Raw genomic sequence first — 23,705 nt, forward strand, 5'->3', positions numbered from 1 at the left:
CAATAGACTGTGTTAATATGAGGTCTGCCCTGCATCAGTGCAGAAGATACAATTGGTGTTAGGATATGGGAAGCAGATTGAAATCAGAAAAAAATTGATGATGAGTTATAGTTTCCAAAACCCTGCACAGCCAATCAAGGAATTTCCTCTTTTAAAACAATGCTGACCTCATGTGGGGATTTTGCAGACAATACATTTCCCCTGATATTTTAGGAGTACAATATAATTGTCTCAAATATGAGATAATTTCTATCAGATTTCATAATTTAGCTATACAGGGTTAGAAAGAAACTTACAATAAGGTGACACAGCAGCAGCACATTCAATGGGACTCCTCTAGAGCTTTTATTTTTTTGACTTTGCCCTATTCTGTGGATATGTAATTGCAACTGAAAGCAGTGTTTGTTTAGAATTCCTTTTTTTTTTTTCATTTTTAGGTGAAGGCTCCCTTTAAACTGCATTGGCCCAGTGTGGAGAATGAATGAGACGAAATGGTGGGGTCTGAGAGACTTGCAACTAGATTGTGATAAGTTCTATTGAACGGGGTCCTCTTTTTTATTGGTTATTCACTGTACTTTTAATATAATTTGTATGTTCAATGTATACCACCTATTTGTTATACAGGTATGGGACTTGTTATCCAAAATGCTCGGGACCTGGGGTTTTCCGGATAAGGGGTCCATAAGGACCTCCATATCTTAAATCTGTAAAAAAAAATGTAAACATTAAATAAACCCAACAGGATTTTTTTGATTTCAATAATGAGTTAGAATCAAGTACAAGGTACTGTTTTATTATTACAGAGAAAATGGAAATCATTTTTAAAAATCTGTATTTTTATTTAAAACTGAGTCTATGGGAGACGGCCTTCTCTGAATTTGGAACTTTTTGTATAATGGGTATCCGGATAACAGATCCCATACCTGTACAGTGCTGCACAATATATTGGTACTGTATTAATACATATTATTATTTATAATAATGACTTGATTCACATTTTAAATACCAATGTGCATAGAGGGTTAATAATCAGAATACATATAATTTAGGCTATTTTGCCATATACATGACTCTCAAAAGGACTGGGGCATTGAAATCTATAAGAAATTTTCAGAGGAGCAGAACTCACGGACACCATCTTCCGGCGATTCAGTAATCTTCAGGTCTTCTTCTGGTGCTTCGGTAATTTTCATCACTTTCGGCGCATGAACCGGAAGACTGCTTCAACTGCGCATGCGATGATACGGCACTTGATCAACGAAGATTACGGAAGCACTGAAGATGGCACTCGTGAGCTCCACTGCGCTGACTCTGCAATGAGGGGTAATTACAGGCTTAGGGGAATTTACAGATGTTAACACCTGTGCGGGGGGGGGAGCAGGGGGGGACTATGGAGTATAAGAGGTAGGGGTTTTTATTAGCAAGGGGGTTCAGTTCTCCTTTAAGTAGAGAACCATTATTCAGAAACCAATTATCCAGAAAGCTCAGAATTTGGAAAGGCCAGACTCCATTTTATCCATATAATCCAAATTTTTAAAAAGTTTTTCCATTTTCTCTGTACTAATAAAACAGTATCTTGTACTTGACCCATTCCCAACTAAGATATAATTCATTGTTATTGGAGGCAAAACGAGCCTAATGGGTTTATTTAATGTTTAAATGATTTTCTAGTAGACTTAAGGTATGAAGATCCAAATTACGGAAAGATGCATTATCCAGCAAAACCTCAGGTCCTGAGCATTCTGGATAACAGGTCCCATACCTGTATGATTTAAGAACGTGCTGTACTATACTCAATAACCAGTTACATAACAAGTTCAATACCCATATCTGCTGCTTAGGAACTCTCATTTTCTGTATATTCTCTGTTTCCCCTGTATATTCAAACAGCCGGGTAAACAAATAATACAGATTTCATTCGCTTTAGGTGTTGAAACAAACAAAATATCCCTATTTCAGTGGGAATTAGTGGATCTGGGGTATGAAAACTTTTATGAACCTTATGGAAAAATCAATTCCTGTATACACAGATATTTGTGAGTAAATCTCTGCTAGTCACCAATAACACGTACATTCAATATCTAATACAGTGATCACAACCAACCATTGGCAGTCGCAGAGTGAATATGAAGGGCAGCTGGGGAAGTGACAGCAAAGTTCACACAGAGCCTTGCTATTTTTTTTTGTATAAATTTTTCTATTCAGGCCCTCTTCTATTCATATTCCAGTCTTTTATGGTTGCTAAGGTAATTGTGACCCTAGCAACCAGATGGCTAAAACTGCAAACTGTCGAGTTGCTGAATAAAAAGCTAAAAAACACAGAATATCACCCTCTCCGTCATACTAAAGAGCATTTAGTTTGTAATATATTTAGAAGTTGTACTTATAATCCACAGAGCCACAGAAATCAGAGTTAATCACATTACATTGAATTCAGCCCAACTGTAGCCAATAGTCTCACCTATGTACCCATTACAGACGGCTCAAAATTAGTAAGGCCCCAAATTAAAAGCAATTTCAATATATCTTCTTCTTAGAATCAGACAACTTACCAATGTTTTGTGGCCCTAAACTGAATATGCTCTGGGGCCCAGTAACATCTAGTTAGTCCACTGTATTATGGTTAATAAATTTTTATATTGAGAGATGTGTTGGGATAGAATAGAAGCAGGGCTGGCAAACAGAAAGAGAGTTGACGATCAATGGAGAGACTGGACCTGAACATGAGATTGTATGTTTATGTTTAAGTGACAACAGCGCTTACCTTCCCCTCACGGAATAAATTCAGAAGAGACCAAGATTTGGTGGAGTCACTTGGTGCAGCAGCCACAGGAGCCATATTCAGTGGTGTAACTATAATACAGCAGTCACCACAAGCAGAACAATAATACACACTCACAGGTAAACACACACATACACACACATTTAGCCACTGCCCCAACTGAGGCATACAGCATCATGTGACCAGGCTGAGGCTCAGGAAAGATACAATGTTAGGAGTATCAGAGAGACCTGTAGTATTACAGTAAAAAGACATGGCCTCTCCCATGGCCTGCTGTTAGTGACCCTACGTTCCAGGGGCCTCAAAGCCTGTATGGGTCCCATGGGAAAACAATGCCTTAATACACAGTGTCCACATTAAACAGCACAAATAAGGTTTATTGATGCTTTAAACAACATATTGTACAAAGTTTCAACTAGATCCCCAGTTTTTTCAAGTGATTACCAACCAGTGGCTTGTGAGGAACATGTTGCTCTCCAACCTCTTGGAATGTTGCTCCCAGTGGCCTCAAAGCAGGAGCTTATTTTTGAATTTTAGTTGCATAACAACTAGGTGTACTGCCACACAGAGCCTCCTGTAGGCTGCCAGTCCACATAGGGGCTACTAATTGCCAATAACATAACATATTTTGCAACCCTAGGTACTTCTTGCACGATAATGTTGCTCTCCAACTTATTTTACATTTAAATGTGTTTCATTGGTAAAAAAGGTCTGGAATCCCTGGATTGAAGAATACATCTTTCATAAACCCTGTGCATGTGAGATTAGGTTCCTGTCCCTGCTGAACTGCACCCAGGGATTGTGGTTCGTTTATATGCGAGTGTCAGCTTTTCATGTGGATTTTATGCTTAAATACACAATTATATGGAATACCAATATAACATACAATATCTAATACAGAGTACAGATACCATAGCTCAAGCCAACCTATAGTGGCTGCACAGTAAATATCAGGGGCAGAAGGTGCAGCCTCATTATCATTTAAATATTCCCGAAAATGTATGCATTTAATTATCAACAAACAAACTTAATATATCTACAATTCTCAGCTCCACCAAAAGCAGAATTCATCACATTACATTGCCTGCAGAGTAGCCTGAACAAAGTATAAAGCATAGCTAGAGGTCCCACAAATTGGCAGATGGATAGAGATGATAGATAGAGAGAGAGAGAGAGAGAGAGAGATGATAGATAGACAGACAGACAGATAGATGATAGATAGATAGATGATAGACCCCCTTTGAGCTTCAAATCGCAGAAAGGAGTGACTTCTAGGTTATTGAGGTGTATAGTTTAAAAGCACTGGCAAACAGGGCCAGAACTTCCAATCACTGAGCAGGACTGCCATTCAGTAGGGACATCCAAAACAGTATAGAGTCTCTGTAGAAATTCAGCAATTCATACAAAATGAAGGAGGCCACCACAAGTGCAGAACTGTGCTGCTACTTTTTATCGAAGAAAGATTTCACTGGCACACAAAGGTTCTTTCAAGCAGGTACAAGCCCTTGTTGAGTTTATTTTGCGGGTCATCTTATCGTGGAGAGCCAGGGTGTGCAAGCGTGGTAATCCTGTACTGCTACTTTTTATTCCATGACATATTTTGGATCACATGGACCCTTTCTCAAGTGTGACACAATAAAAGGTAGCAGCACAGTTCTGCGCTTGTTGTGGCCTCTGTTTTGTATGATTTGCTGAATTTCTGGCCTTATGTTGTGACCTGAGTGGGTGAGCCCACTGGATAAGAAACTTAAGGGATGTGCTGAGGAAAACTACACAAGTCAGAATCTCTCTAGAGTCCTAGTTACAGCTGGATACATAGGGTAAAGCCTCCATTTTACATACCCTAAGTTTTTCCATATGTTATACAATTTCCCACCAATGTATAATGCATAATACATTTACCTGGCTTGTAAAATGGGGGTTTTACTATACATAAAGTAGAGTAACAAGAGGGGGGTGAGGTGCAAAATTACATATTAGAATATTATAGATGTTTCTTTCTATACATATTTATGGAGTGAGGCAGAGGGTTATTAGAGACGGAGAGGTGAGCGCGGGGGTAGCAGAATGAGAAGGGAAAGGGTAAAGGAGGACAGTGAATAGAGTGAGGCCATCGATAGGTGGGGATACAATGGAGCAGCAGGGCAAGGAACTGTAGGGGTTAATGTGCTTTGTGGCAAATGCACTGGGAAAATGGTTGTAGGCAAAACCCACAGCCAACCTGTACCAATAAGTTTCAATAATGAATGTAGTTCCACAACTATACACGGGTTCATTATAGTCTCTATAACACACACAAGGATTGTCAGACCTTAAAACACAGTCGCTCTTACAAACACACATTAACAAGATCAGGAGGAGATTCTCTACTCTCAGTCTCCCACACACACATTTAGTGCACACTGTTGAAGAAGCACTTTCTCTTTTCTCTCTCACAGCATCATGTGACCAGGGTGTGGGGTGCAGACTGGATGAAATGTAACAAGGTTGCAATATAAGGCTGCAGCTGCCATGGAGACAGTGTAATGGTATCAGGAGAGAGGCACGGAATTAGCAGTAGCTGTGATCTTATACTCCAATATAGGAGTGCATGTGGGGCACTTGTTCTTGCCATGCTTAGGGGTAATACTCACGTGTCATTGTCAGCCATCATGCTGCACTGAATAGTAATGCTGAGTATCTCTTTCTAATGGTGATTATCAGGCCACAATGTGCAGTCATACTGAGTATCTCTATATCTCTATATGCTGATAATGACCAGGCTGCTCCAAATAATGATGTTGAGTATCACTATACCCTGATAATGACCAGACTGTTCTGTATAATGATACGGAGTATCTCTATATATTGATAATGACCAGCAGCTCTGTATAATCATGATGAGTATCTCTATACACTGATAATGACCAGGCTTATCTGTATAATGATGCTGAGTATCTCTATATATTGATAATGACCAGGCTGCTCTGTATAAGGATGATGAGTATCTCTATACATTGATAATGACCACACTGCTCTGTATAATGATGCTGAGTATCTTTCTATATTGATAATGACCAGGCTGCTCTGTATAAGGAAGATGAGTATCTCTATACATTGATAATGACTAGGCTGCTCTGTATAATGATGCTGAGTATCTCTATACACTGATAATGACCAGGCTGAGCTGTATAATGATACGGAGTATCTCTACACACTGATAATAACCATCATTTATAGGCAGCAGGGGGGCCTCTCTCCCACTCCGCGCTTAAAAATCAGCGTCAGAGCGGGTCAAAAGGGGGCAGCATCGCTAGTGCATTGAGCGCAATTGTGCTCTTTGTTCTTGCGGAGCCGTATTTCCGTGTTAAAACCCGTAAATTCGGCTCTTAAAGTTACAAGAGGCGGCTTTTTGCCGCCCCTTGTAACTGGCCGCTCACTGCCGCCTGAGGCAAGTTTCTCACCTTGCCTCATGGCAGGAGTGTGATATAACTGGTTCCAAATGCTGCCTTATGCGTGCCTTCAGCCCTGCCTTTGTCCATGTAAGGCGGATAATTAGTATAAGCAAAAATAGAGCCAGCACTCGCAGATTAACTGCAAAAAGTTTTATTCCACAAAAGTGGAATAAAACTTTTTCCAGTTAATCTGCGAGTGCTGGCTTTAATTTTTGCTTATACTCATGGCAGGAGGGGCCCTGTTCATAGGTGGAGGGCCTGGGGCCAAGTAGTTACGCCACTGCCTATGGATATAGAGGTGAACTGGCTCTAGATAAAATGGATATTAGTTTGTGTGTAAATGTTACGAGAGAATACAATGTAAACATCACTGAGGCAGGGATTGATATGAATGGTAAAAACTCTCTGTAAATCACAAAGGCACTATACAAATGAAGCACAATAGAAATATACCCTGTTTATAGCTGTTTCATTCCTTGGTTCTATTCATAAGAATAAAAGCTAACACATTTCCCATTAATCTTCAGTTCCCACTTAACCGGAATGCTTGGGGACCTGGTGGACTGTATAAGAGGTCCTTCCATAATCTGGATCATTACACTAAAAAACAACAATTTTAAATCAACCTGATAGGATTGTTCTGCCACCAATAAGGATTCATGCAACTTAGTTACAAGAAAAATGTTTCATTTGCTAAAAATGAGACTCTCTGTGAGATGGCCTCCCCACAATTTGCAGCTTTCTGGATAAAGGATTTCTGGAAAAAGGATCACACACCTGAATCTCTTTTTAATGAAGAATAGAGAGCAGCTCCCACCCTCAGCCTTCAGCCCTCCCTCCTCGAGCTGAGGTTTGAGCACAGAGGGCTGAGGAGGGAGGGCTGATAAATGAGCCACGAGGGGGGAGATTGCAACAGGATATGTGGGCAGCACAGAGGTGAGACTGAAGCTTCTTAGGATAAGTGAGTATAATAAGAGGCAAGTCTGCATACTTCTTCATTAAGAGAGCACATGATGATGTCCTAATGTTCCATACTCCTTTCAGCTCTTGCTCCTCCTCCTCCTCCTCTGTACCCACTGCAGTTTTACCTGTCTGTCTCTGTCACCACAGAACCCGCCTACCACTGGCCTGGCCATGAATCCTCCACCTCCCAGCTGATCCTCCATGTCAGATATGGGAGGGGCAGCTACTTCCTAGCAGGTTGCAGGAGAGAGGAGATGCCATCTGTGCCTGGAGTCTCCCTCATGAGCCGATCTATCTGCACTGCCTGATGCTGTGTGTGGCTGAGGAGTGCATCCATTGCCTGGCCTGCTTCATTCCACATCACCATCCGAAAAATCCACTGAGGTAAACCTTCATGTCCTGAGCTTCCCTGCCTTTGCTCTGTGTGCGGTGCTAAATCATTGATGAAAGCCTGGCTCCCGCTGCTGCTAATCCCACAGCATCGGCTCATTCTGTGGCTGCACTGAGACTAGAGAAGGGAGTAGTAGGCAGCCATTGCCTTCATCATACCTATGGGGCATCCTTTCTACAACTGCTTTTATGCATCATGAAATCAAATGGAATTTAACACTAAAACTTTTCCGTTATTGAAAGCAGTACTTGTTTTTTTCCTCTATGGTCTCTGGTTCTGACTCTTGAAACAATGTAGCAGAAGGGCTGTTTTTCTGCTCTATTTTATAGGGAGTCAGAACAATAGAAACAATAGACAACAGCCAGGCAGATACCGCTTTCAATAATAGATGCAATTTCTTTCATTATGCAAAAACAAAATGTTTTTGTGGTAGAAATCCTTTTTAAGGTGTACAAATTCAAAGCAGCCCATGTTGCCCCCATTCAGTGTAGGACTGACCCACTGGGATACCAGCAAAACTCCCAATGGGCCCAAGCGTCCTGCTTCTAACCATTTGGCCTGTTTCATGGTCATTGACTACTTCTGTATGGAAGGCTAAATGGATGGAATAATAGATTATAGAATAGAAAGATAAAAGACTTGGATAATAGAGGTTGAGTGAGGAGAGGAATAGTTTGAAGAGTGGGCCCATGGTTTAAGGTTTTCTGGTGAGCCCCTGGCATCCCAGTCTGCCACTGCCCCCCCCCCCTTGTCTTAAAGCCTTTATACAAGTATTTATCAGGCATGAACCTTTGCCCTTATGGCATAATTGTACAACTTGAACCAAATTAGTAAAGGATGGATAAGTATGCAGTTGTATCGAGTACAGAGTAGTGGTTGTGACATTTCCATTTATACATTTCCATTATACACATAATCATTATCTTTGTACTTCTCTCTTATAGTCACATGTCAGCAGAATATGAATTATACTTTAGAAACTTTATTCATTGTATAGATGTCTGCAAGCTAACTGTCCTGGGGAGGATGTACTGATAGCATTTATAAATATAAGCTAGTTTTCTAGTTGGTGACAGGGTTGTCAGCACTGCTCCACTGTATTGATAGCTTTGTTGCCCCCTGAGTATTTATAGGCAGCTGTTTCTTGGCTTTGGCTGCTGAATGTTTAGAAGTGCTGTAGGGTCCTCACTCCCACCACCCCAACCCCAACCATGGGGCCTGCCAGGGATACCGGTTTTAGTAAACCTATTTTTTTTCCACTGGCCAGTGGAGTGCCGTTTTGCCTGTATCCTGTATGGTGAATTGGTGTCCATTGATGTGTTTCAAACTCAGCATTTATATTGTTTCAGATGGTCAGCTGTATGGCAGCTTCTCCATATAGTTTTGGAATAACCATATCCCTTTTGGTTTCAGTTGTAAGGCTGCCTGGTAAGATCTACAAGAACTCTGGTGGATTTACCCCCCATTCAGACTTTTTTCTTAGAATTTTGCCTGGAGATATTTTAAGTGTTAGAAGGTGAACAACCCCTTTAACAGTGCAATATGTGCAATTAAAATTCCCAATGCAATAACAGTCTAGCGAAGAATATTACTTTGCAAAATGAAAAATGTTATTTGGGCAAATTGTGAATGGTTCTCAATTTATATTGTGAATATATATTGTGGATCTGTGCCTACAAGAATTGAGAACAATGTTAAACTCACAAAAAAAACCCATAGGCTATAATCTGGTTTTAGTGTGTTCAATATTGATTTCTGCTCATGTGGGAACAGGCCCATTTAGACCCATACTCTGCCTGCCCTATGCTCCTTGTGTGTTTTATACTCTGCCTGCCCTATACTCCCTGTGTGTACCACACTCTGCCTTCCCTATGCTACCTGTGTGTACCACACTCTGCCTGCCCTATGCACATTGTGTGTGCCATACTCTGCTTTCCCTATGCTCCCTGTGTGTGCCATACTCTGTTTGCCCTTTGCTTCCTGTGTGTGCCATACTCTGCCCGCCCTTTGCCCCTTGTTTGTGCCATACTCTGCCTGCCCTTTGCTCCCTGTGTGTGCCATGCTCTGCCTTCTCTATGCTCCCTGTGTGTGTCATAATCTGCCTGTCCTATGTTCCCTGTGTGTGCCATACTCTGCCTGTCCTTTGCTCCCTGTATGTGCCATACACTGCCTTCCCTATGCTCCCTGTGTGTGCCATGCTCTGCCTTCCCTATGCTCCCTGTGTGTGCCATACTCTGCCTGTCCTATGCTCCCTGTGTGTGCCATACTTTGCCTGCCCTATGCTCCCTGTGTGTGCCATACTCTGCTTGCCTCATACCCCCTGTGTGTGCCATACTCTGCTTGCCCTATGCTCCCTGGTTGTGCCATATTCTGTCTGCCCTATTATGTACCCGGTGGGACATGAGCCTGGTAGGATTTGTTAGCATTTGGAAATTGTTGTTAGAATTCCCTAAGGCATTTAATCATGTTATGTGGGTGCTGTGTTATCCACAGGGAGATGATGGTATATAGATTTAAGGGCATGTTTATTGTATATTTAAGGGTATAACTTACAGTTGCTTACAGTAAACCCTGACCCGCACATCACTAGTTCACACCCATACATTGACTTGTATTAGAGATATTAAAGTGATAACAGAGCCATTTATTGTATTCCCAGTCATGGGACTGGGGCTGTCAGTCATTATCAAGGCAAGCAGTCCATCCATGCCAATTTTACACATTACTCTTAATGCTGCTTATATGGGAAACGCGTGTTCCAGGGCTTCTTTTCCCCTTTGAGACAGTGACTTGAATATGGTCACAAGCAGCTCATTAAGCTGTTCTAATATACTGCTCACAACAGCCATCTCTGTATGACTGGGTATTTGGATGACGCAGATGGAAAAATCTCATGCAAACAAGATAATATGGGAAATACAACTCTGAATGGAGTCTAATAAAACTTTTAATTAATTAAGGGCCAGCAAAGTAGTTTGTACTATAACATCAATTTAAAGAAAGATTATTTTATTAGACGTGAGTGTAACAGGATACCACCATAATGCTCATAATCCACCAGGAATGACTTAGCACAGTGGCACATAAATGAAATAAAAACAACTACATTGTAAATTACCACAATTCAGATGTGTCATGTGTGAACATTTGGTGTCATTTATGAGCTCAGTGCAAAATTAAATCAAAATCATACGTTTCTTTGCACAATATATTAAATTCTGCTGCATCCACTGCAATTTGCACAATGCACCAATATGGACACAAATGAGCATTTATAGTACATGTTTTTCTTCCCTTGCATTTGTGTTTGAATGGAGTGGCCTTAATAACCCCTTAGAGTCCATTTAGTCAGTTTCAGCTATTGTCTGGACCCACTGAGGAAACCATGGCATCAATGCCAGGTGCAGGCTGAAGTAATTCCAGGAATCCATTGATTCATTGTGTAATTGAAAGCAGGTTAAAGGGGCAAATGCTTGCTGTCCATGAGTTGCAAAGAAGGAGCTATAGATACGCGTGACTTGCTGCATAGTGTCAGTGCACATTTAGTTTGCATCCATTTTTATTGATGAGCGAATCTGTCTTGTCTCGCTTCGCCATAAAATTTGCAAAACAGCGAAAATTTTGTAAAACGCATTGAAGTCAATGGGCGTTTTTACGCATGATAATTTCTATGCGTGCAGCGATTTTTATCACTCCAAATGCATTAAAGACAACTGCGTTTTTTCTTTTGGCGACTTTTTTTATCCTAATGCATTAAAGTCAACAGGCGTTTTTTCTTATGGCGACTTTTTTTGTCCTAATGCATTAAATTCAATGGGCGTTTTTTCTTATGAGCGTTTTTTCTCTGCAAATTTCGCACATCACTATCTATTTAAGCACTTTGCACTCTGGTTGCAAAAGAGCTTTACAGGGAAGAATACACTAATTGTATTGATGATGTATCCCAGGTTCCAAATTTATTGGCAAATTTATTGGCAACAAAGTGCAGCGCAAGATTAAGATTAAAGTGATTAGGCACCCAAAGTGTTGAGCTTTCTGTTCATTTAAAATGTTTTCCCTGTATATAACACAATAATCCTATAAAGCAAAAAAGCTAGACGATGGGATTTGTAGCTAATATTGAGGAACTGCAACTGAGAAACACAAAGGCTGAATTACAGTTAATGCAATGCCTGGCCAAACCTAATATCACAGAGAAATGAAATATCTATGTTTAAAAGTCTATATAATTGCATATCACAGACAGCTGCATAGCCCAGCATTCATGTGTAGTTCATCCAGGCCTGGGTGCTATACATACTAATGTAAACTCACAGGGCCTTTACTGAAATAAGTGTGCATTTATTCAGGAGACTGACTACTTGAGCTACCAATGCGACCTTCGTGCAAAAAAAGAAAAACTGCCTCATACCTAGAACTGAGGAGACATTTGGGGTTATGTAATTAAAGGCACCAATCAGCAACCAATCAGCAGGTAGAGTTTACTGGTCACCTGTTGAAAAGCAGACATCTTATTGGTTGCTATGGGGTAGTGCAATGGGTACTAAACTCTTTTTGTGCATTGCATTTGCATAAGATCCTTTAAAGCCTGAGAAATGACAACTAATAAAAGGTCATGTAATTGAATGCTCGTGCCAATTTTGATTTTATGCAACCCTCGGCCAAGCCACGGTCGCCACTATTGCACTCACTCTTAACCCCTAAGTAAATAATCCATGTCATATTTTTGCCAATGTGTATTGGGTTGGGCTAAAGACTAGTGGTGAATTTAACTGGCTGGATTTGGACACCACCCATGATTTTCTGTTATACAGTATATATACTTCATCAGACATACAAATACATTGATGATGGCTAGTCATGTATTTGTACTCATATGTTTGGGAGCTATTTTGTGACCGGTATAAAAAGTGATTCAATTTGAAGACTGGCTGTGTGCATTTTCAAGATGGAAATTAAGAAATGATTTTGATATGTGATGTTTTGCCTTATAGATAACGACCCAAAGTGATGACAGCTCTGTCAAGCTAGAAAACAATCCTTTTGACCAGAAGAGGAGCGACATTTTGAAGCGCAAAGATGGGCAATCGACTACCGTCTGCTGCATCTCTTGGTCGGTTTTGTCAGAAGCTGAACAGAGTGAAGACTCTGGAGGATGACTTAATGGAAACGTCCCTGAAAAGATGCCTTTCTACAATTGACCTTACTCTTTTAGGTGTGGGTGGAATGGTTGGTTCTGGTTTATATGTATTGACTGGTACAGTTGCCAAAGAGATTGCAGGTCCAGCTGTCATTCTATCCTTCCTAATTGCCGGGGTTGCTTCATTGCTAGCTGCTCTTTGCTATGCTGAATTTGGTGCGCGTGTGCCAAAAACAGGGTCAGCTTATATGTTTACATATATTTCAGTTGGTGAAATCTGGGCCTTTTTAATTGGGTGGAATGTCATCCTGGAATATATGATTGGTGGGGCTGCAGTGGCACGAGCCTGGAGTGGATATCTGGACTCAATGTTTGACCACAAAATTAAGAACTTTACAGAAACACATGTTGGCAGCTGGAACGTCAAGTTTCTAGCTCACTATCCCGACTTTTTAGCTGCGGGGATTTTGCTGATTGCCACAGCATTTATTTCTTTTGGTGTCAGAGTATCCTCATGGCTTAACCACATTTTTGCTGCCATAAGTATGGGGATTATTTTATTTATTCTGATATTTGGATTCATTCTTGCAGAACCCAAGAACTGGGGTCCTGAATTTGGGGGGTTTGCCCCTTTTGGCTTTTCTGGGATTATGTCTGGCACTGCTACATGCTTTTATGCCTTTGTTGGATTTGATGTCATAGCGGCATCCAGCGAAGAAGCTAAAAATCCACAAAAAGCAGTTCCTATTGCAACAGCAGTGTCATTAGGACTTGCTACATCAGTCTACTTCTTGGTGTCCACAGTATTGACCTTAATGGTACCTTGGAATACACTTGTACCGGACTCAGCTCTTTCTGATGCATTTTATAGACGGGGCTATTCATGGGCAGGATTTATTGTGGCTGCTGGTTCGATTTGTGGTAAGTATCATAAACTTTACTATTTAACAAAGCTTATTACTTGTATGTAAGCAGTGTCAAGGCCCTTGGGCAGGTGAAGGGGCTAAACACTGTCCCAAAACAGATAACTGTTTATATATATATATATATATATATATATATATGGCAGATGGTACCTGCACTTGGACTCCAATGTGTATTTGTGGGTGCTGGGTCAAATTCAATTGTATAATTCTTATAGATGTAACCGCACTCCAAATCCAAAAGATTTTATTAATTCATCACTTGTGCATCCAACTTTTCGGATATACAGTATATAAATATATGTATGTGTATATATATATGTGTGTGTGTGTGTGTGTGTATGTATGTATATATATATATATATATATATATATATATATATATATATATATATATATATATATATATATATGTAGACAAATACAAGAGTCCTCTGCACTCAACCCATTATCAATATATTTAAGACAGAGACATTTTGTGCATACTGCTACTGAAAAATGACTTACCCTTTAAACAAAACAGGGATTGCTTGTCCATATATTGCAATATATTTAAGCTGGCCAACTACGTCAAAGTCATCCCATATCTGGCCAGTCCTATGCTCAATTTTATCTGATTCATTAAGAATTCTATTGCTTAATTATACATTTTACAAAGGGACTAAGTTTTACCTGCAGTTTACTTGCTGCTTTCAAAGTAAAACTCCCAAACTTGGCTGCCCTTTTATTAGACACCAGTGGGATCACCTGACTATAGCTGGGAAGGGTGGGAGCTGCAACATGGAGCTGGTCACTGCTCCTGTATAACTTTAACAAACAAGGGAAAGTTGTGCTCACCACTAATTTTTAAAACCATTAGGCGGGGGTGCAATGAGGCTGTGACCACAAAATACATATAGTCAACTACAAGATTCCTCTGCACTCAACCCATTATCAATATATTTAAGACAGAGACATTTTGTGCATACTGCTCCTGAAAAACGCCTTATCCTTTAAACAAAACAGGGATTGTTTGTCCATATATTGCAATATATTTAAGCTGGCTACCTACTTCAAAGTCATCCCATATCTGGCCAGTCCTACGCTCAATTTTCATCTGATTCATTAAGAATTCTATTGCTTCATTATACATTTTACAAAGGGACTAAGTTTTACCTGCAACTTACTAGCTGCTTTCAAAGTAAAACTCCCAAACTTGGCTGCCCTTTTATTAGACACCAGTGGGATCACCTGACTATAGCTGGGAAGGGTGGGAGCTACAACATGGAGCTGGTCACTGCTCCTGTATAACTATAACAAACAAGGGAAAGTTGTGCTCACCACTAATTTTTAAAACCATTAGGCGGGGGTGCAATGAGGGTGTGACCACAAAATACATATAGTCAAATACAAGAGTCCTCTGCACTCAACCCATTATCAATATATTTAAGACAGAGACATTTTGTGCATACTGCTACTGAAAAATGCCTTATCCTTTAAACAAAACAGGGATTGTTTGTCCATATATTGCAATATATTTAAGCTGGCCAACTACGTCAAAGTCATCCCATATCTGGCCAGTCTTACGCTCAATTTTCATCTGATTCATTAAGAATTCTATTGCTTCATTATACATTTTACAAAAGGACTAAGTTTTACCTGCAACTTACTTGCTGCTTTCAAAGTAAAACTCCCAAACTTAAAAATATATAAAAAAAAAGTACATCAAAAAATAGCACCATAGAAGAGTTAAATTTGCATATGATGTCACTGGCACTTTCATACTATGTGGGTGGAGGTTATTTAAGTGAGAGTTGTAAATGCACCTTGAAAAAGTTCCCAATGGGTGCCAAAGTGTCGGTTGTACATACTATGCAATAATACTTTTTTAGAATACTGATTTATTTAGTATACACTGGATGACCTTTCAGTGCTAGGGTATATATTTTAAGCAGCAAAAAGGCCATTTTGTTCCAACCATGGATTTGACAAGTGAAAACACAACTCTTTGAGGTGTAAACCATTTGTTCATCAGGAATACAAATCTAGTGTTGCACTATTGTCCAGGGGTCTGGAAACACCTCACTTTACAAAATTACCCATTTGACATCAGAATTTAATGACTTATTCAAGATCCCAAAGAGTTGATATTGGCATTTGAATCAGTGTTTTCAGAATTCTATAATGTGAACTACTAATATAATGTGTAACTACTTTAACCTTTTACTGAATAGTTATGTTAAATAGCACATTTTCATACAGTTCCAAAGTTTAGGGGGTCCTGTAGGGCCCAATAAATTCTAGTTAGGCCGCTGTTTAGCACAGCATAGAGAGCCATAGAAAGCAATACATGAGATTCCTCAGCTATACCTTAAATATCAGGGTAAAGGCAAAATATTACTGTAACCTAATATGTTTGCCTGTCAATGGAGCTGACAAGCTGGCCAACAGTGTAATGTAAATGTTTGTGTCTGTTATTAAATCATACTTATAATGGTTTTTCCTCTACCCTACAGCAATGAACACTGTCCTCTTGAGTAACCTCTTCTCCCTTCCACGAATAGTATATGCAATGGCGGAAGATGGGTTGTTCTTTCAGGTTTTTTCTAAATTAAATCCAACCACCAAAGTACCTGTGATTGGCATTATCGTGTTTGGTATTTTGATGGCTTTGTTAGCCCTTGTCTTTGACTTGGAAGCTCTAGTGCAGTTTCTATCAATTGGCACACTTTTGGCCTACACCTTTGTTGCAGCAAGCATAATTGTCCTGAGATTCCAGCAAGACCAGATGGAATTTTCCCAACCAACGGTGCACGAGGCAAGTCCCATTCGCCACAGTGGTGTTCCTATTAAAGGTGAAAATCTGGTTGGAGAAGAAATGAAGGAATATGAATCATTCTCAGACAAGCTTCAGCTGGTGGAAACTGATAAAAAAGGCAAACATCGCAGAGAAACAGGACACCTGAAAGCTTCTTTTGAGCCATACCTAAGGTTCTTGAGTGACTTTTACCCCGGAGAGGTTGTCACCATTGCAGTTGTGGCACTGATGGTCTCCTGCATATGCCTGTGTTCTGTTCTGGTATTTGGGAGTGATCAGCTGCACCTTCCTACATGGGCTTTTTATATGCTGCTTGTGATTTTTTTGATTGGGTTTTTAATCAGCCTGTTTTTAATATGGGTGCATGAACAGCAGAGGAAAACAGCAACATTCCAGGTATTTGTAATGCAAGCCATTCTTTTCTGGTTTCTGAAATGCATTTTTGGAATGCAAATTTGTTTCTTTGATTGTCACCCTTCCTTGCTGAACTCTGCTAGCTATTTTTAAGATTTATAACCCATTTAAAGTTTGTAACTTTCTAAACACATCTATATATCAGGGAGGAGGAGGACTATGCTTATTTGAATAGATCAGTTCATTTTGCATCTGTTAAAAAACGAACTATCCTGTTCTGTGCAAGTCAAGGCCATATAAATATGGAATTGCACTCATCATAACCCCACGGTCTGATGAGTTTGGACTAGAATTCATATTAACTCAACAGGCAGACGGCACTTCTGGGATAAGGTTTATTGGGGTTACTGCTGTTGAAAACCTAATGCGTTTCGGGAATGTATCCCTTAGTCAGCCTATGACTAAAGGATACAATCCCGAAACGCGTTAGGTTTTCAACAGCAGTAACCCCAATAACCCTTATCGCAGAAGTGCCGTCTGCCTGTTGAGTTTCGATGTATTTACACTGGGGACACTGTTGACAGAGCACCTGGATAAAGGGAAGAGTGGTGAGCTGTAGTGGTCTTTTTTAATGCTTTACCTACAAAATTCATATTACCCTATAACATGTCCTTCACCCATGCAGTGGGAACATTAGACACTGAGACTTGGCAAAAATGTAGTGTTATGTATAATATATACAAGGGCATACAGTACATTAACTTTGACTTGAATGTGTCAAAGTTTCAATATCTCCCAACATTACAGAATAACAAATTGGGGTGTTTTAGGCCATATCCTAGTCTATCTACTAACAGCCCCCTGGTCCATTTGATACCCTGCCCAGTTTCAGGTAAGTACTGTGTCTTTTGGGTGCCTCAAATCAGGATTGTTAGACAGACCCTGGGCCCTTGTTCTCTTTGTATCAAATGCAATTCAATATTTTTGTTGCATTTCAGTTCTCCACTTCTCTTATTATGTGTGGCTTTAGCAATAACAATAAATGTGTAGCCTTAAAGAGCTTTTATTCTTAGATGGGGTCAATTACCACCATTTGAAAGCTGAAAAGAGTCAGAAGATGGTAAATAATTTAAAAAAACTATAACAAATAAATAATGAAGAACAATTGAAAAGTTGCTAAGACCTGTCCATTCTATAACATACTAAATGTTAACTTAAAGTTAAACAACCCTTTTAAAAGATAACTAAACCCCCACCTACAGAGAGTCCCCATCTAATAACCCCCATTCATCCGCCTCCATGCTTCCTCCCTGCATAATCCACTGTTTAGAAAAGTGGTGCAGAAAGTCGTACAGACCTCCCCATGCAGAGTAGCACATTGGAGCTCACAGGCGACATCTTTTGTATCTCCGAATACGTTTGCTAAAGGACCGCCATTTTCACACATGCGCAGTTGGAGCTGTTTGCGGTACGTGTCTAGTGCGCATGCGCCAGAATATTCTGTAAATAGCCAAAGGGAATACTAAATACTAAAAATACTAAATATGGCACATGTGAGCTCCGCTGCACTATTCTGCATGGGGTGGTCTGTTCTACTTTTTGCAACACTTTTTAAAATAGTGGATTATGCAGGGAGGAAGTGGAGAGAGGGTTAAATGGGGGCTATTAGATGGGAACTTTCTCTCAGAGGGGGGTTTAGTTCTCCTTTTAAGTATTATAAAATAATTATTATCATAATAACTATGATACATTGCATTATTTACGTTACATAACATGTAGGGGTCTATTTATCATGCTGTGTAAAAAGTGGAGTGACGCATTACCAGTGACGTTGCTTATAACAACCAATCAGATCTTTGCTTTTGTTTTCTAATGGCTGAAATCGAATTGTTGATTGGTTGCTATGGGCAACATCGCCGGTAATTCTTTATTTCTTTATATGCTTTTGTTCTAAGGATTATTTTCCTCTTACATGATCTGCTTCCAACAAAGCTTTAGTTTCTAGGCAGATGGCCTAACATTTTTTTCTAAATAACAGTAAAGTGTGGACTCGGTGAAAAGTTTATATCCCTTAGGAGCCAAACAAACCTAAAATCATGACCCCTGAAGTTCCCATGGTGATACACATACAAACACAAAACATCTTACTATGTTGGTAGTGATCTATAGATTCTTGAAAATGTTAAATATGTCCCATAGGATTCAACTTGGTAAAAACTATATGGTTGTTAGTTGTGTCCTGATCATTTCACATCATTCTAAAATAGAATGTTTTTTTTAAAATTCTCATATTGTACCTGCATATCCCAGTGCTACACCATTAATCAGTAGGGGGTCATAAGTACTGATGTAGTATTTTGTTTTTTGTACATTTTTGGGTAGATGCCTAATTTGAAAAACCCGAGAGCAATGTAGATTCAAATTTGAAAAGACAAAGAATGTGGTTTATATACTGAAGTCCTTTTCCATTGTTCTTGAATCCTACATTGTGTCTAGTGCCACATTTGAATCTGTTTGTTATTTCCATTCCTAGGTTCCATTGGTTCCACTTATTCCAGCTTTGAGTATTCTGTTAAACATTTATCTCATGTTGAAACTGAACTACATGACTTGGATACGGTTCTCCGTCTGGATTGTACTGGGTACGTTTATTCTTCCTTACGCTTTATGTAGCTATGAAACCGGCAAGGTCCTCCCCAAGAGCAGTGTTAGGTCATACATATCATCCATTTAAAAAGGCTATTATGCCATCTTGATTGATGAATGCATGCAATCATAGCCTCAACAGATTATAGGGGCCATTTACTTAAAGGAGAACTATCGCTAAAATTTAATATAAGCTTCATCATACAGAAATAAGAAACTTTGTAAATACAATCATCTAAATATTCTACATTGTTTCTGAAATAATCAAGTTTGCCTTCACTATCCCTCTCTCAGCATCTGTTTCTCTTCATTCTCTCTTTGTGCGGGAGTTGGGTGTCAGATATTCCTTGACAGTTAGATCCAATATATCTTATAGAGGGGGGCTCCTTTTGCCTAGAAGATGTATTAGATCTCCTGTCTCTCTACATGCAGAATTTGTGCAAAAGGCAGTTATTTAGTTAGATTTTGTTTGTACTGCAATCAGTTATTAGAGTGAGCTCTAAAACATCTGCTAGGAAAGGAAGCCCCCTATAAGATATATTGGATATTTTATCTGACACCCAACTACTGCATGAAGACAGAATGAAGAGAAACAGATGCTGAGAGAGGGATTGTGAACATAAACTTGATTATTTCAGAAACAATGTCGAATATTTTATTGATTGTATTTACAAAGTTTTTTATTTTCGTATGATGAAGCTTATATTCAATTATCATTTTTACGATAGTTCCCCTTTAACTCTAAGGCACAAGTGCAAAGAGGTGGAAGAGCCCACCCTCTTGTGCCCCATCGAAACAGGCCCGGACTTGCAATCTGTGGGTTCTGGCAATTGCCAGAAGGGTTGCTATAAGGTGCTATAGAAAGTCTGTATTTAGTGGGCTGGTGGGGTCTGTTTGGGCCTCTTTGTGGGTTGATTGGGCCTCTGTGTACCTGAAATTCCAGTGCCTTTATTAATTCTCAGTCTGGACCTGCAGGGAAAACTTCGCTCTGCTCCTTGTGTGGAATTAAAAATCCTTAACTCCTATCCAGTTGCGGCCTGCACTTCTGCTGCTCCCTAATTTGTGTGTCTGAATCACGTGCAAGTCAGGGGGAAAGGAGGCAGAATTCTGCATGCCTCCCTCCACCAGCCCCTTATTATTACAGTGCTGATCAAGTAGTTGGTGTTGTATTCGAGGGGTAGTATTATGTCTCTATGCTCCTAAATAGAGAGCAAAAATCTGCAGCAATACAGGAAAAACAGAACCCAGTGTACAACGTGCAAAGAAATGGTGGATCATGACCTTTTTTTGGACTTTGCAGACTGTGTTCTGCTCCATAAATAACACCTTATATATCATTCACATCTGTTCCTGTCCTAGATCCCTATCACATTATGTCCATATGTTTTTATGGAATATATGTTTAGTGACATATAAAGTAAAAGCAGCCTATAGATATTCTTTATAGGTTTGTCAGGATTGCAAGTAAAATATCTTGGGCTGTATTTTGCTCTTCGTCATTGTTGGATATTTTAACCAACTTTATTTCTCCCCTTTTTATCACTTGTATAAAGTAAGCAGCAAATATTACCATGCTACATCTTTAAATGTGTTTTCTTATGAATTTCTTTAAGGTCTCATAGTTTATTTTGGCTATGGCATCTGGCACAGTAAGGAGAACTTACGGGAACCCAAGGACCACAGCGTCACAGCACGTTATGTTGTCTTTCCGAGTAGCAGCCTGGAAGAAACTGTGCAACAAGTGCAGCCTCACTCCCAGGATACTATGGGAAGGGCTGTGATTGTTGATGAGGAATCTGAAAAGAGGTGATGCTTGAGAATTTTAGGAATATGCATAAAGTGGAAAACTCAGTAACTGTCTTAGTTCAATTAGTTTCTCCAGGTGAGCTGAGACAACACAACACCACTGTGGTTTGTACAGTATTTATCAATTATTTTGTAAAAGTATATGTGTAGAACATGGAGAACAGTTATATTGTAAACAACAGAGCCTTGCTTAACATAGGTTTACTTATGATGATGGTAAAGAGATGTATGAAGGATCTACTCAACCCTCTTCCCAGGTATGTTTGCAGTATGGTTTGACACTGGGCATATCACTAGCACTATTGTGTCATAACCATTAATATACTTTGCCCAAGTATAAATCACAAAGGGATTTTAATAAAAAAAAATTAAGGTGGACAGGTTTTAGCAGCTGCTGAAAATTGGTGGAAGAGCATGGGGCAGAATACCCTGTCCCCCCCTACTATTTATAAGGATATTCATCCTGCTGCCAGTCTGAGAGTTGTTGTTGGGAGTTGTAGTGCAACAACAGCTGGGGATTCACAGAAACTATTCTGTAGGAAGCGATAATCCATATGTTGTCCAGGGTGTATACAGTAGCATTATTGATCATTAGAAGGGGCATTAGAATTCGTACCAAAGAATAGATAATTTAATAAATAAGGATATCTAGCAACTACACAACGTTTTGTGATACAGCTATGCCATCAATTTGACATATTCATTTATATAGTGGACAATGGGCTTATTCCTATATGCCCATGTAGTCATGGCTTTAGCACAATGTCCACCACACCCAGTCATTTGTTATTTCCTACACGGGTTACTTAGTCCCTAATGTAAATGTTACATTGATATGTTAATTTTTTTGCAGGGAGGAATGGGTGCATTCCACTTATGGGTCGTATGAGCACTTATATGTGGAAGTTCTCTTGGTTGGGTCAGTAAACCATAGCAACCAGCTAGAAATTTGCATTTACTATTCAACAGCAGACAGTACTATCTTATGATTGGTTAGTGTGGGTCAATGCACTAGTGCAGGTTTGCCTTGCTTTAGCATGTGTGCTCTTATGTCTTTATATCTTATAAACTGAGCATACTGGGAGTGATAAACAAGGATTTTCAGCCCCAGCTGAACTACTGACACTTGGCTAGATTATAACCTTTCCCAGGTTTAAGTAACTATTCGACAAACAACTTGATTCTTTGTTAGGCCCTTAAATTAAAAAAATACACATACTTGTAAAAACAGCAAGGACATATCCTATAGGAGTAGGGTACTGTCTGCCAATATAAATGTTGTGAATATTTTATTAGTGCTATTGTAGTAATTGCCTGCTCGCAAGCTTGTGCACTATTCCAGTCCTGCAGCCAGTTGCTGTTTTTAGAACTGGTTTTGCCGGTGTAACAATCTTTCTGCAGTAGAATCATTTGTTTTTCCATTAGTGTTTAAGAGTTGGAAGCGGGACAATTATTGTTGAGTTCTAAATGTTTTGGACTTGATAATAAAACTTGCAGTATGCACTCTTGTTATGCCCAGGCTGTACGATAATAATATGTATCTGTCCTTTATAGATATTTCCGTGTCTTTGAGACTGAAGCATATATGGGTGGAACGCGATTGTTGTTAAATGGGATCAACCATTTCCCCAGTAGGCAAGCAGAAACTGTTCTCTTGCCCTCTTGAAGAATAATTTGCTTTAACACATTCCCCTGATTTTTTTTCCTGGTCTCCGAAAAACAAAAATGGGGGTTCATAGGGATACAAATTCTTGGTGCTTCTTCATCTATAGCAAGGGTCCCCAACCTTTTTTTTACCTGTGAGCTCCATTCAAAACAAGCTTGAATGGAGACTGGCAGCCTACAGAAGTTTTTGTTTGGCATTATGTCTGGCTTTTATGCAACCAAAACTGGCTTTCAAGCCTGGAATTCCAAATTAAGCATCTGTTTTGAGGCCACTGGGAGCAACAGTCACGGGGTTGGTGAGCAACATTTTGCTCACGAGCCACTGGTTGGGGATCACTGCTCTTTAGTTTACCATTTGAGGCCTTTTTTATATTTACCATCCAAATGGTTGGTTTTCTTATGTAACAAGAAGCAGCAAAGCCATACTTAGAACTGTGTAAAAATGACCCTGTTTTTAGGTCTAAATTCTAAAACATGGTTATGATTGAAAGAGTTTATACACTGTATATACACGACCGCTATACATGACCATTTCATTGCAAATTCCTTTAACCTACTCGCATTTACTGAAACCTGGCTTTCTCCTACCGACACTGCCTCACCTGCTGCCCTGTCTTATGGGGGCCTACACTTTACTCATACTCCCAGACCTGGTAACAGACCTGGAGGTGGTGTAGGTTTGCTTCTCTCTCCCCGCTGTACTTTTAAAGTTCTTCCATCTGTTCCTTCCCTATCATTCTCCTCATCCACACTCCCCAGTCTCTCCTGTGCTCCTTCACCCCTGTCACAAAGCTTTTGGCCTCT

At 39.7% G+C, this 23,705-nt stretch overlaps 1 protein-coding gene across 1 annotated transcript; it reads left to right on the plus strand.

The window, feature by feature from the left end:
• Window positions 1-7,354: 7,354 nt before the first annotated feature.
• On the plus strand, window positions 7,355-23,494 carry slc7a4.S (solute carrier family 7 member 4 S homeolog). Its single transcript, XM_018244052.2, has 5 exons — window positions 7,355-7,563; window positions 12,565-13,631; window positions 16,129-16,826; window positions 19,318-19,426; window positions 21,044-23,494. Exons 2-5 carry the CDS (start codon window positions 12,650-12,652, stop codon window positions 21,238-21,240), a joined length of 1,986 nt encoding a protein of 661 aa, XP_018099541.1. The 5' UTR covers window positions 7,355-7,563; window positions 12,565-12,649; the 3' UTR covers window positions 21,241-23,494.
• Window positions 23,495-23,705: the final 211 nt, after the last annotated feature.

The sequence above is a fragment of the Xenopus laevis genome, chromosome 1S (assembly GCF_017654675.1).
Source record: "Xenopus laevis strain J_2021 chromosome 1S, Xenopus_laevis_v10.1, whole genome shotgun sequence".
NCBI lineage: Eukaryota > Metazoa > Chordata > Amphibia > Anura > Pipidae > Xenopus > Xenopus laevis.

Coding starts and splice junctions, on each gene's coding strand:
- slc7a4.S (XM_018244052.2), top strand. CDS start 12,650: ATGGGCAATCGACTACCGTCTGCTGCATCTCTTGGTCGGTTTTGTCAG. Junction 16,827..19,317: donor GGAAAACAGCAACATTCCAG/GTATTTGTAATG, acceptor TTCCATTCCTAG/GTTCCATTGGTTCCACTTAT. Junction 19,427..21,043: donor CTCCGTCTGGATTGTACTGG/GTACGTTTATTC, acceptor AATTTCTTTAAG/GTCTCATAGTTTATTTTGGC.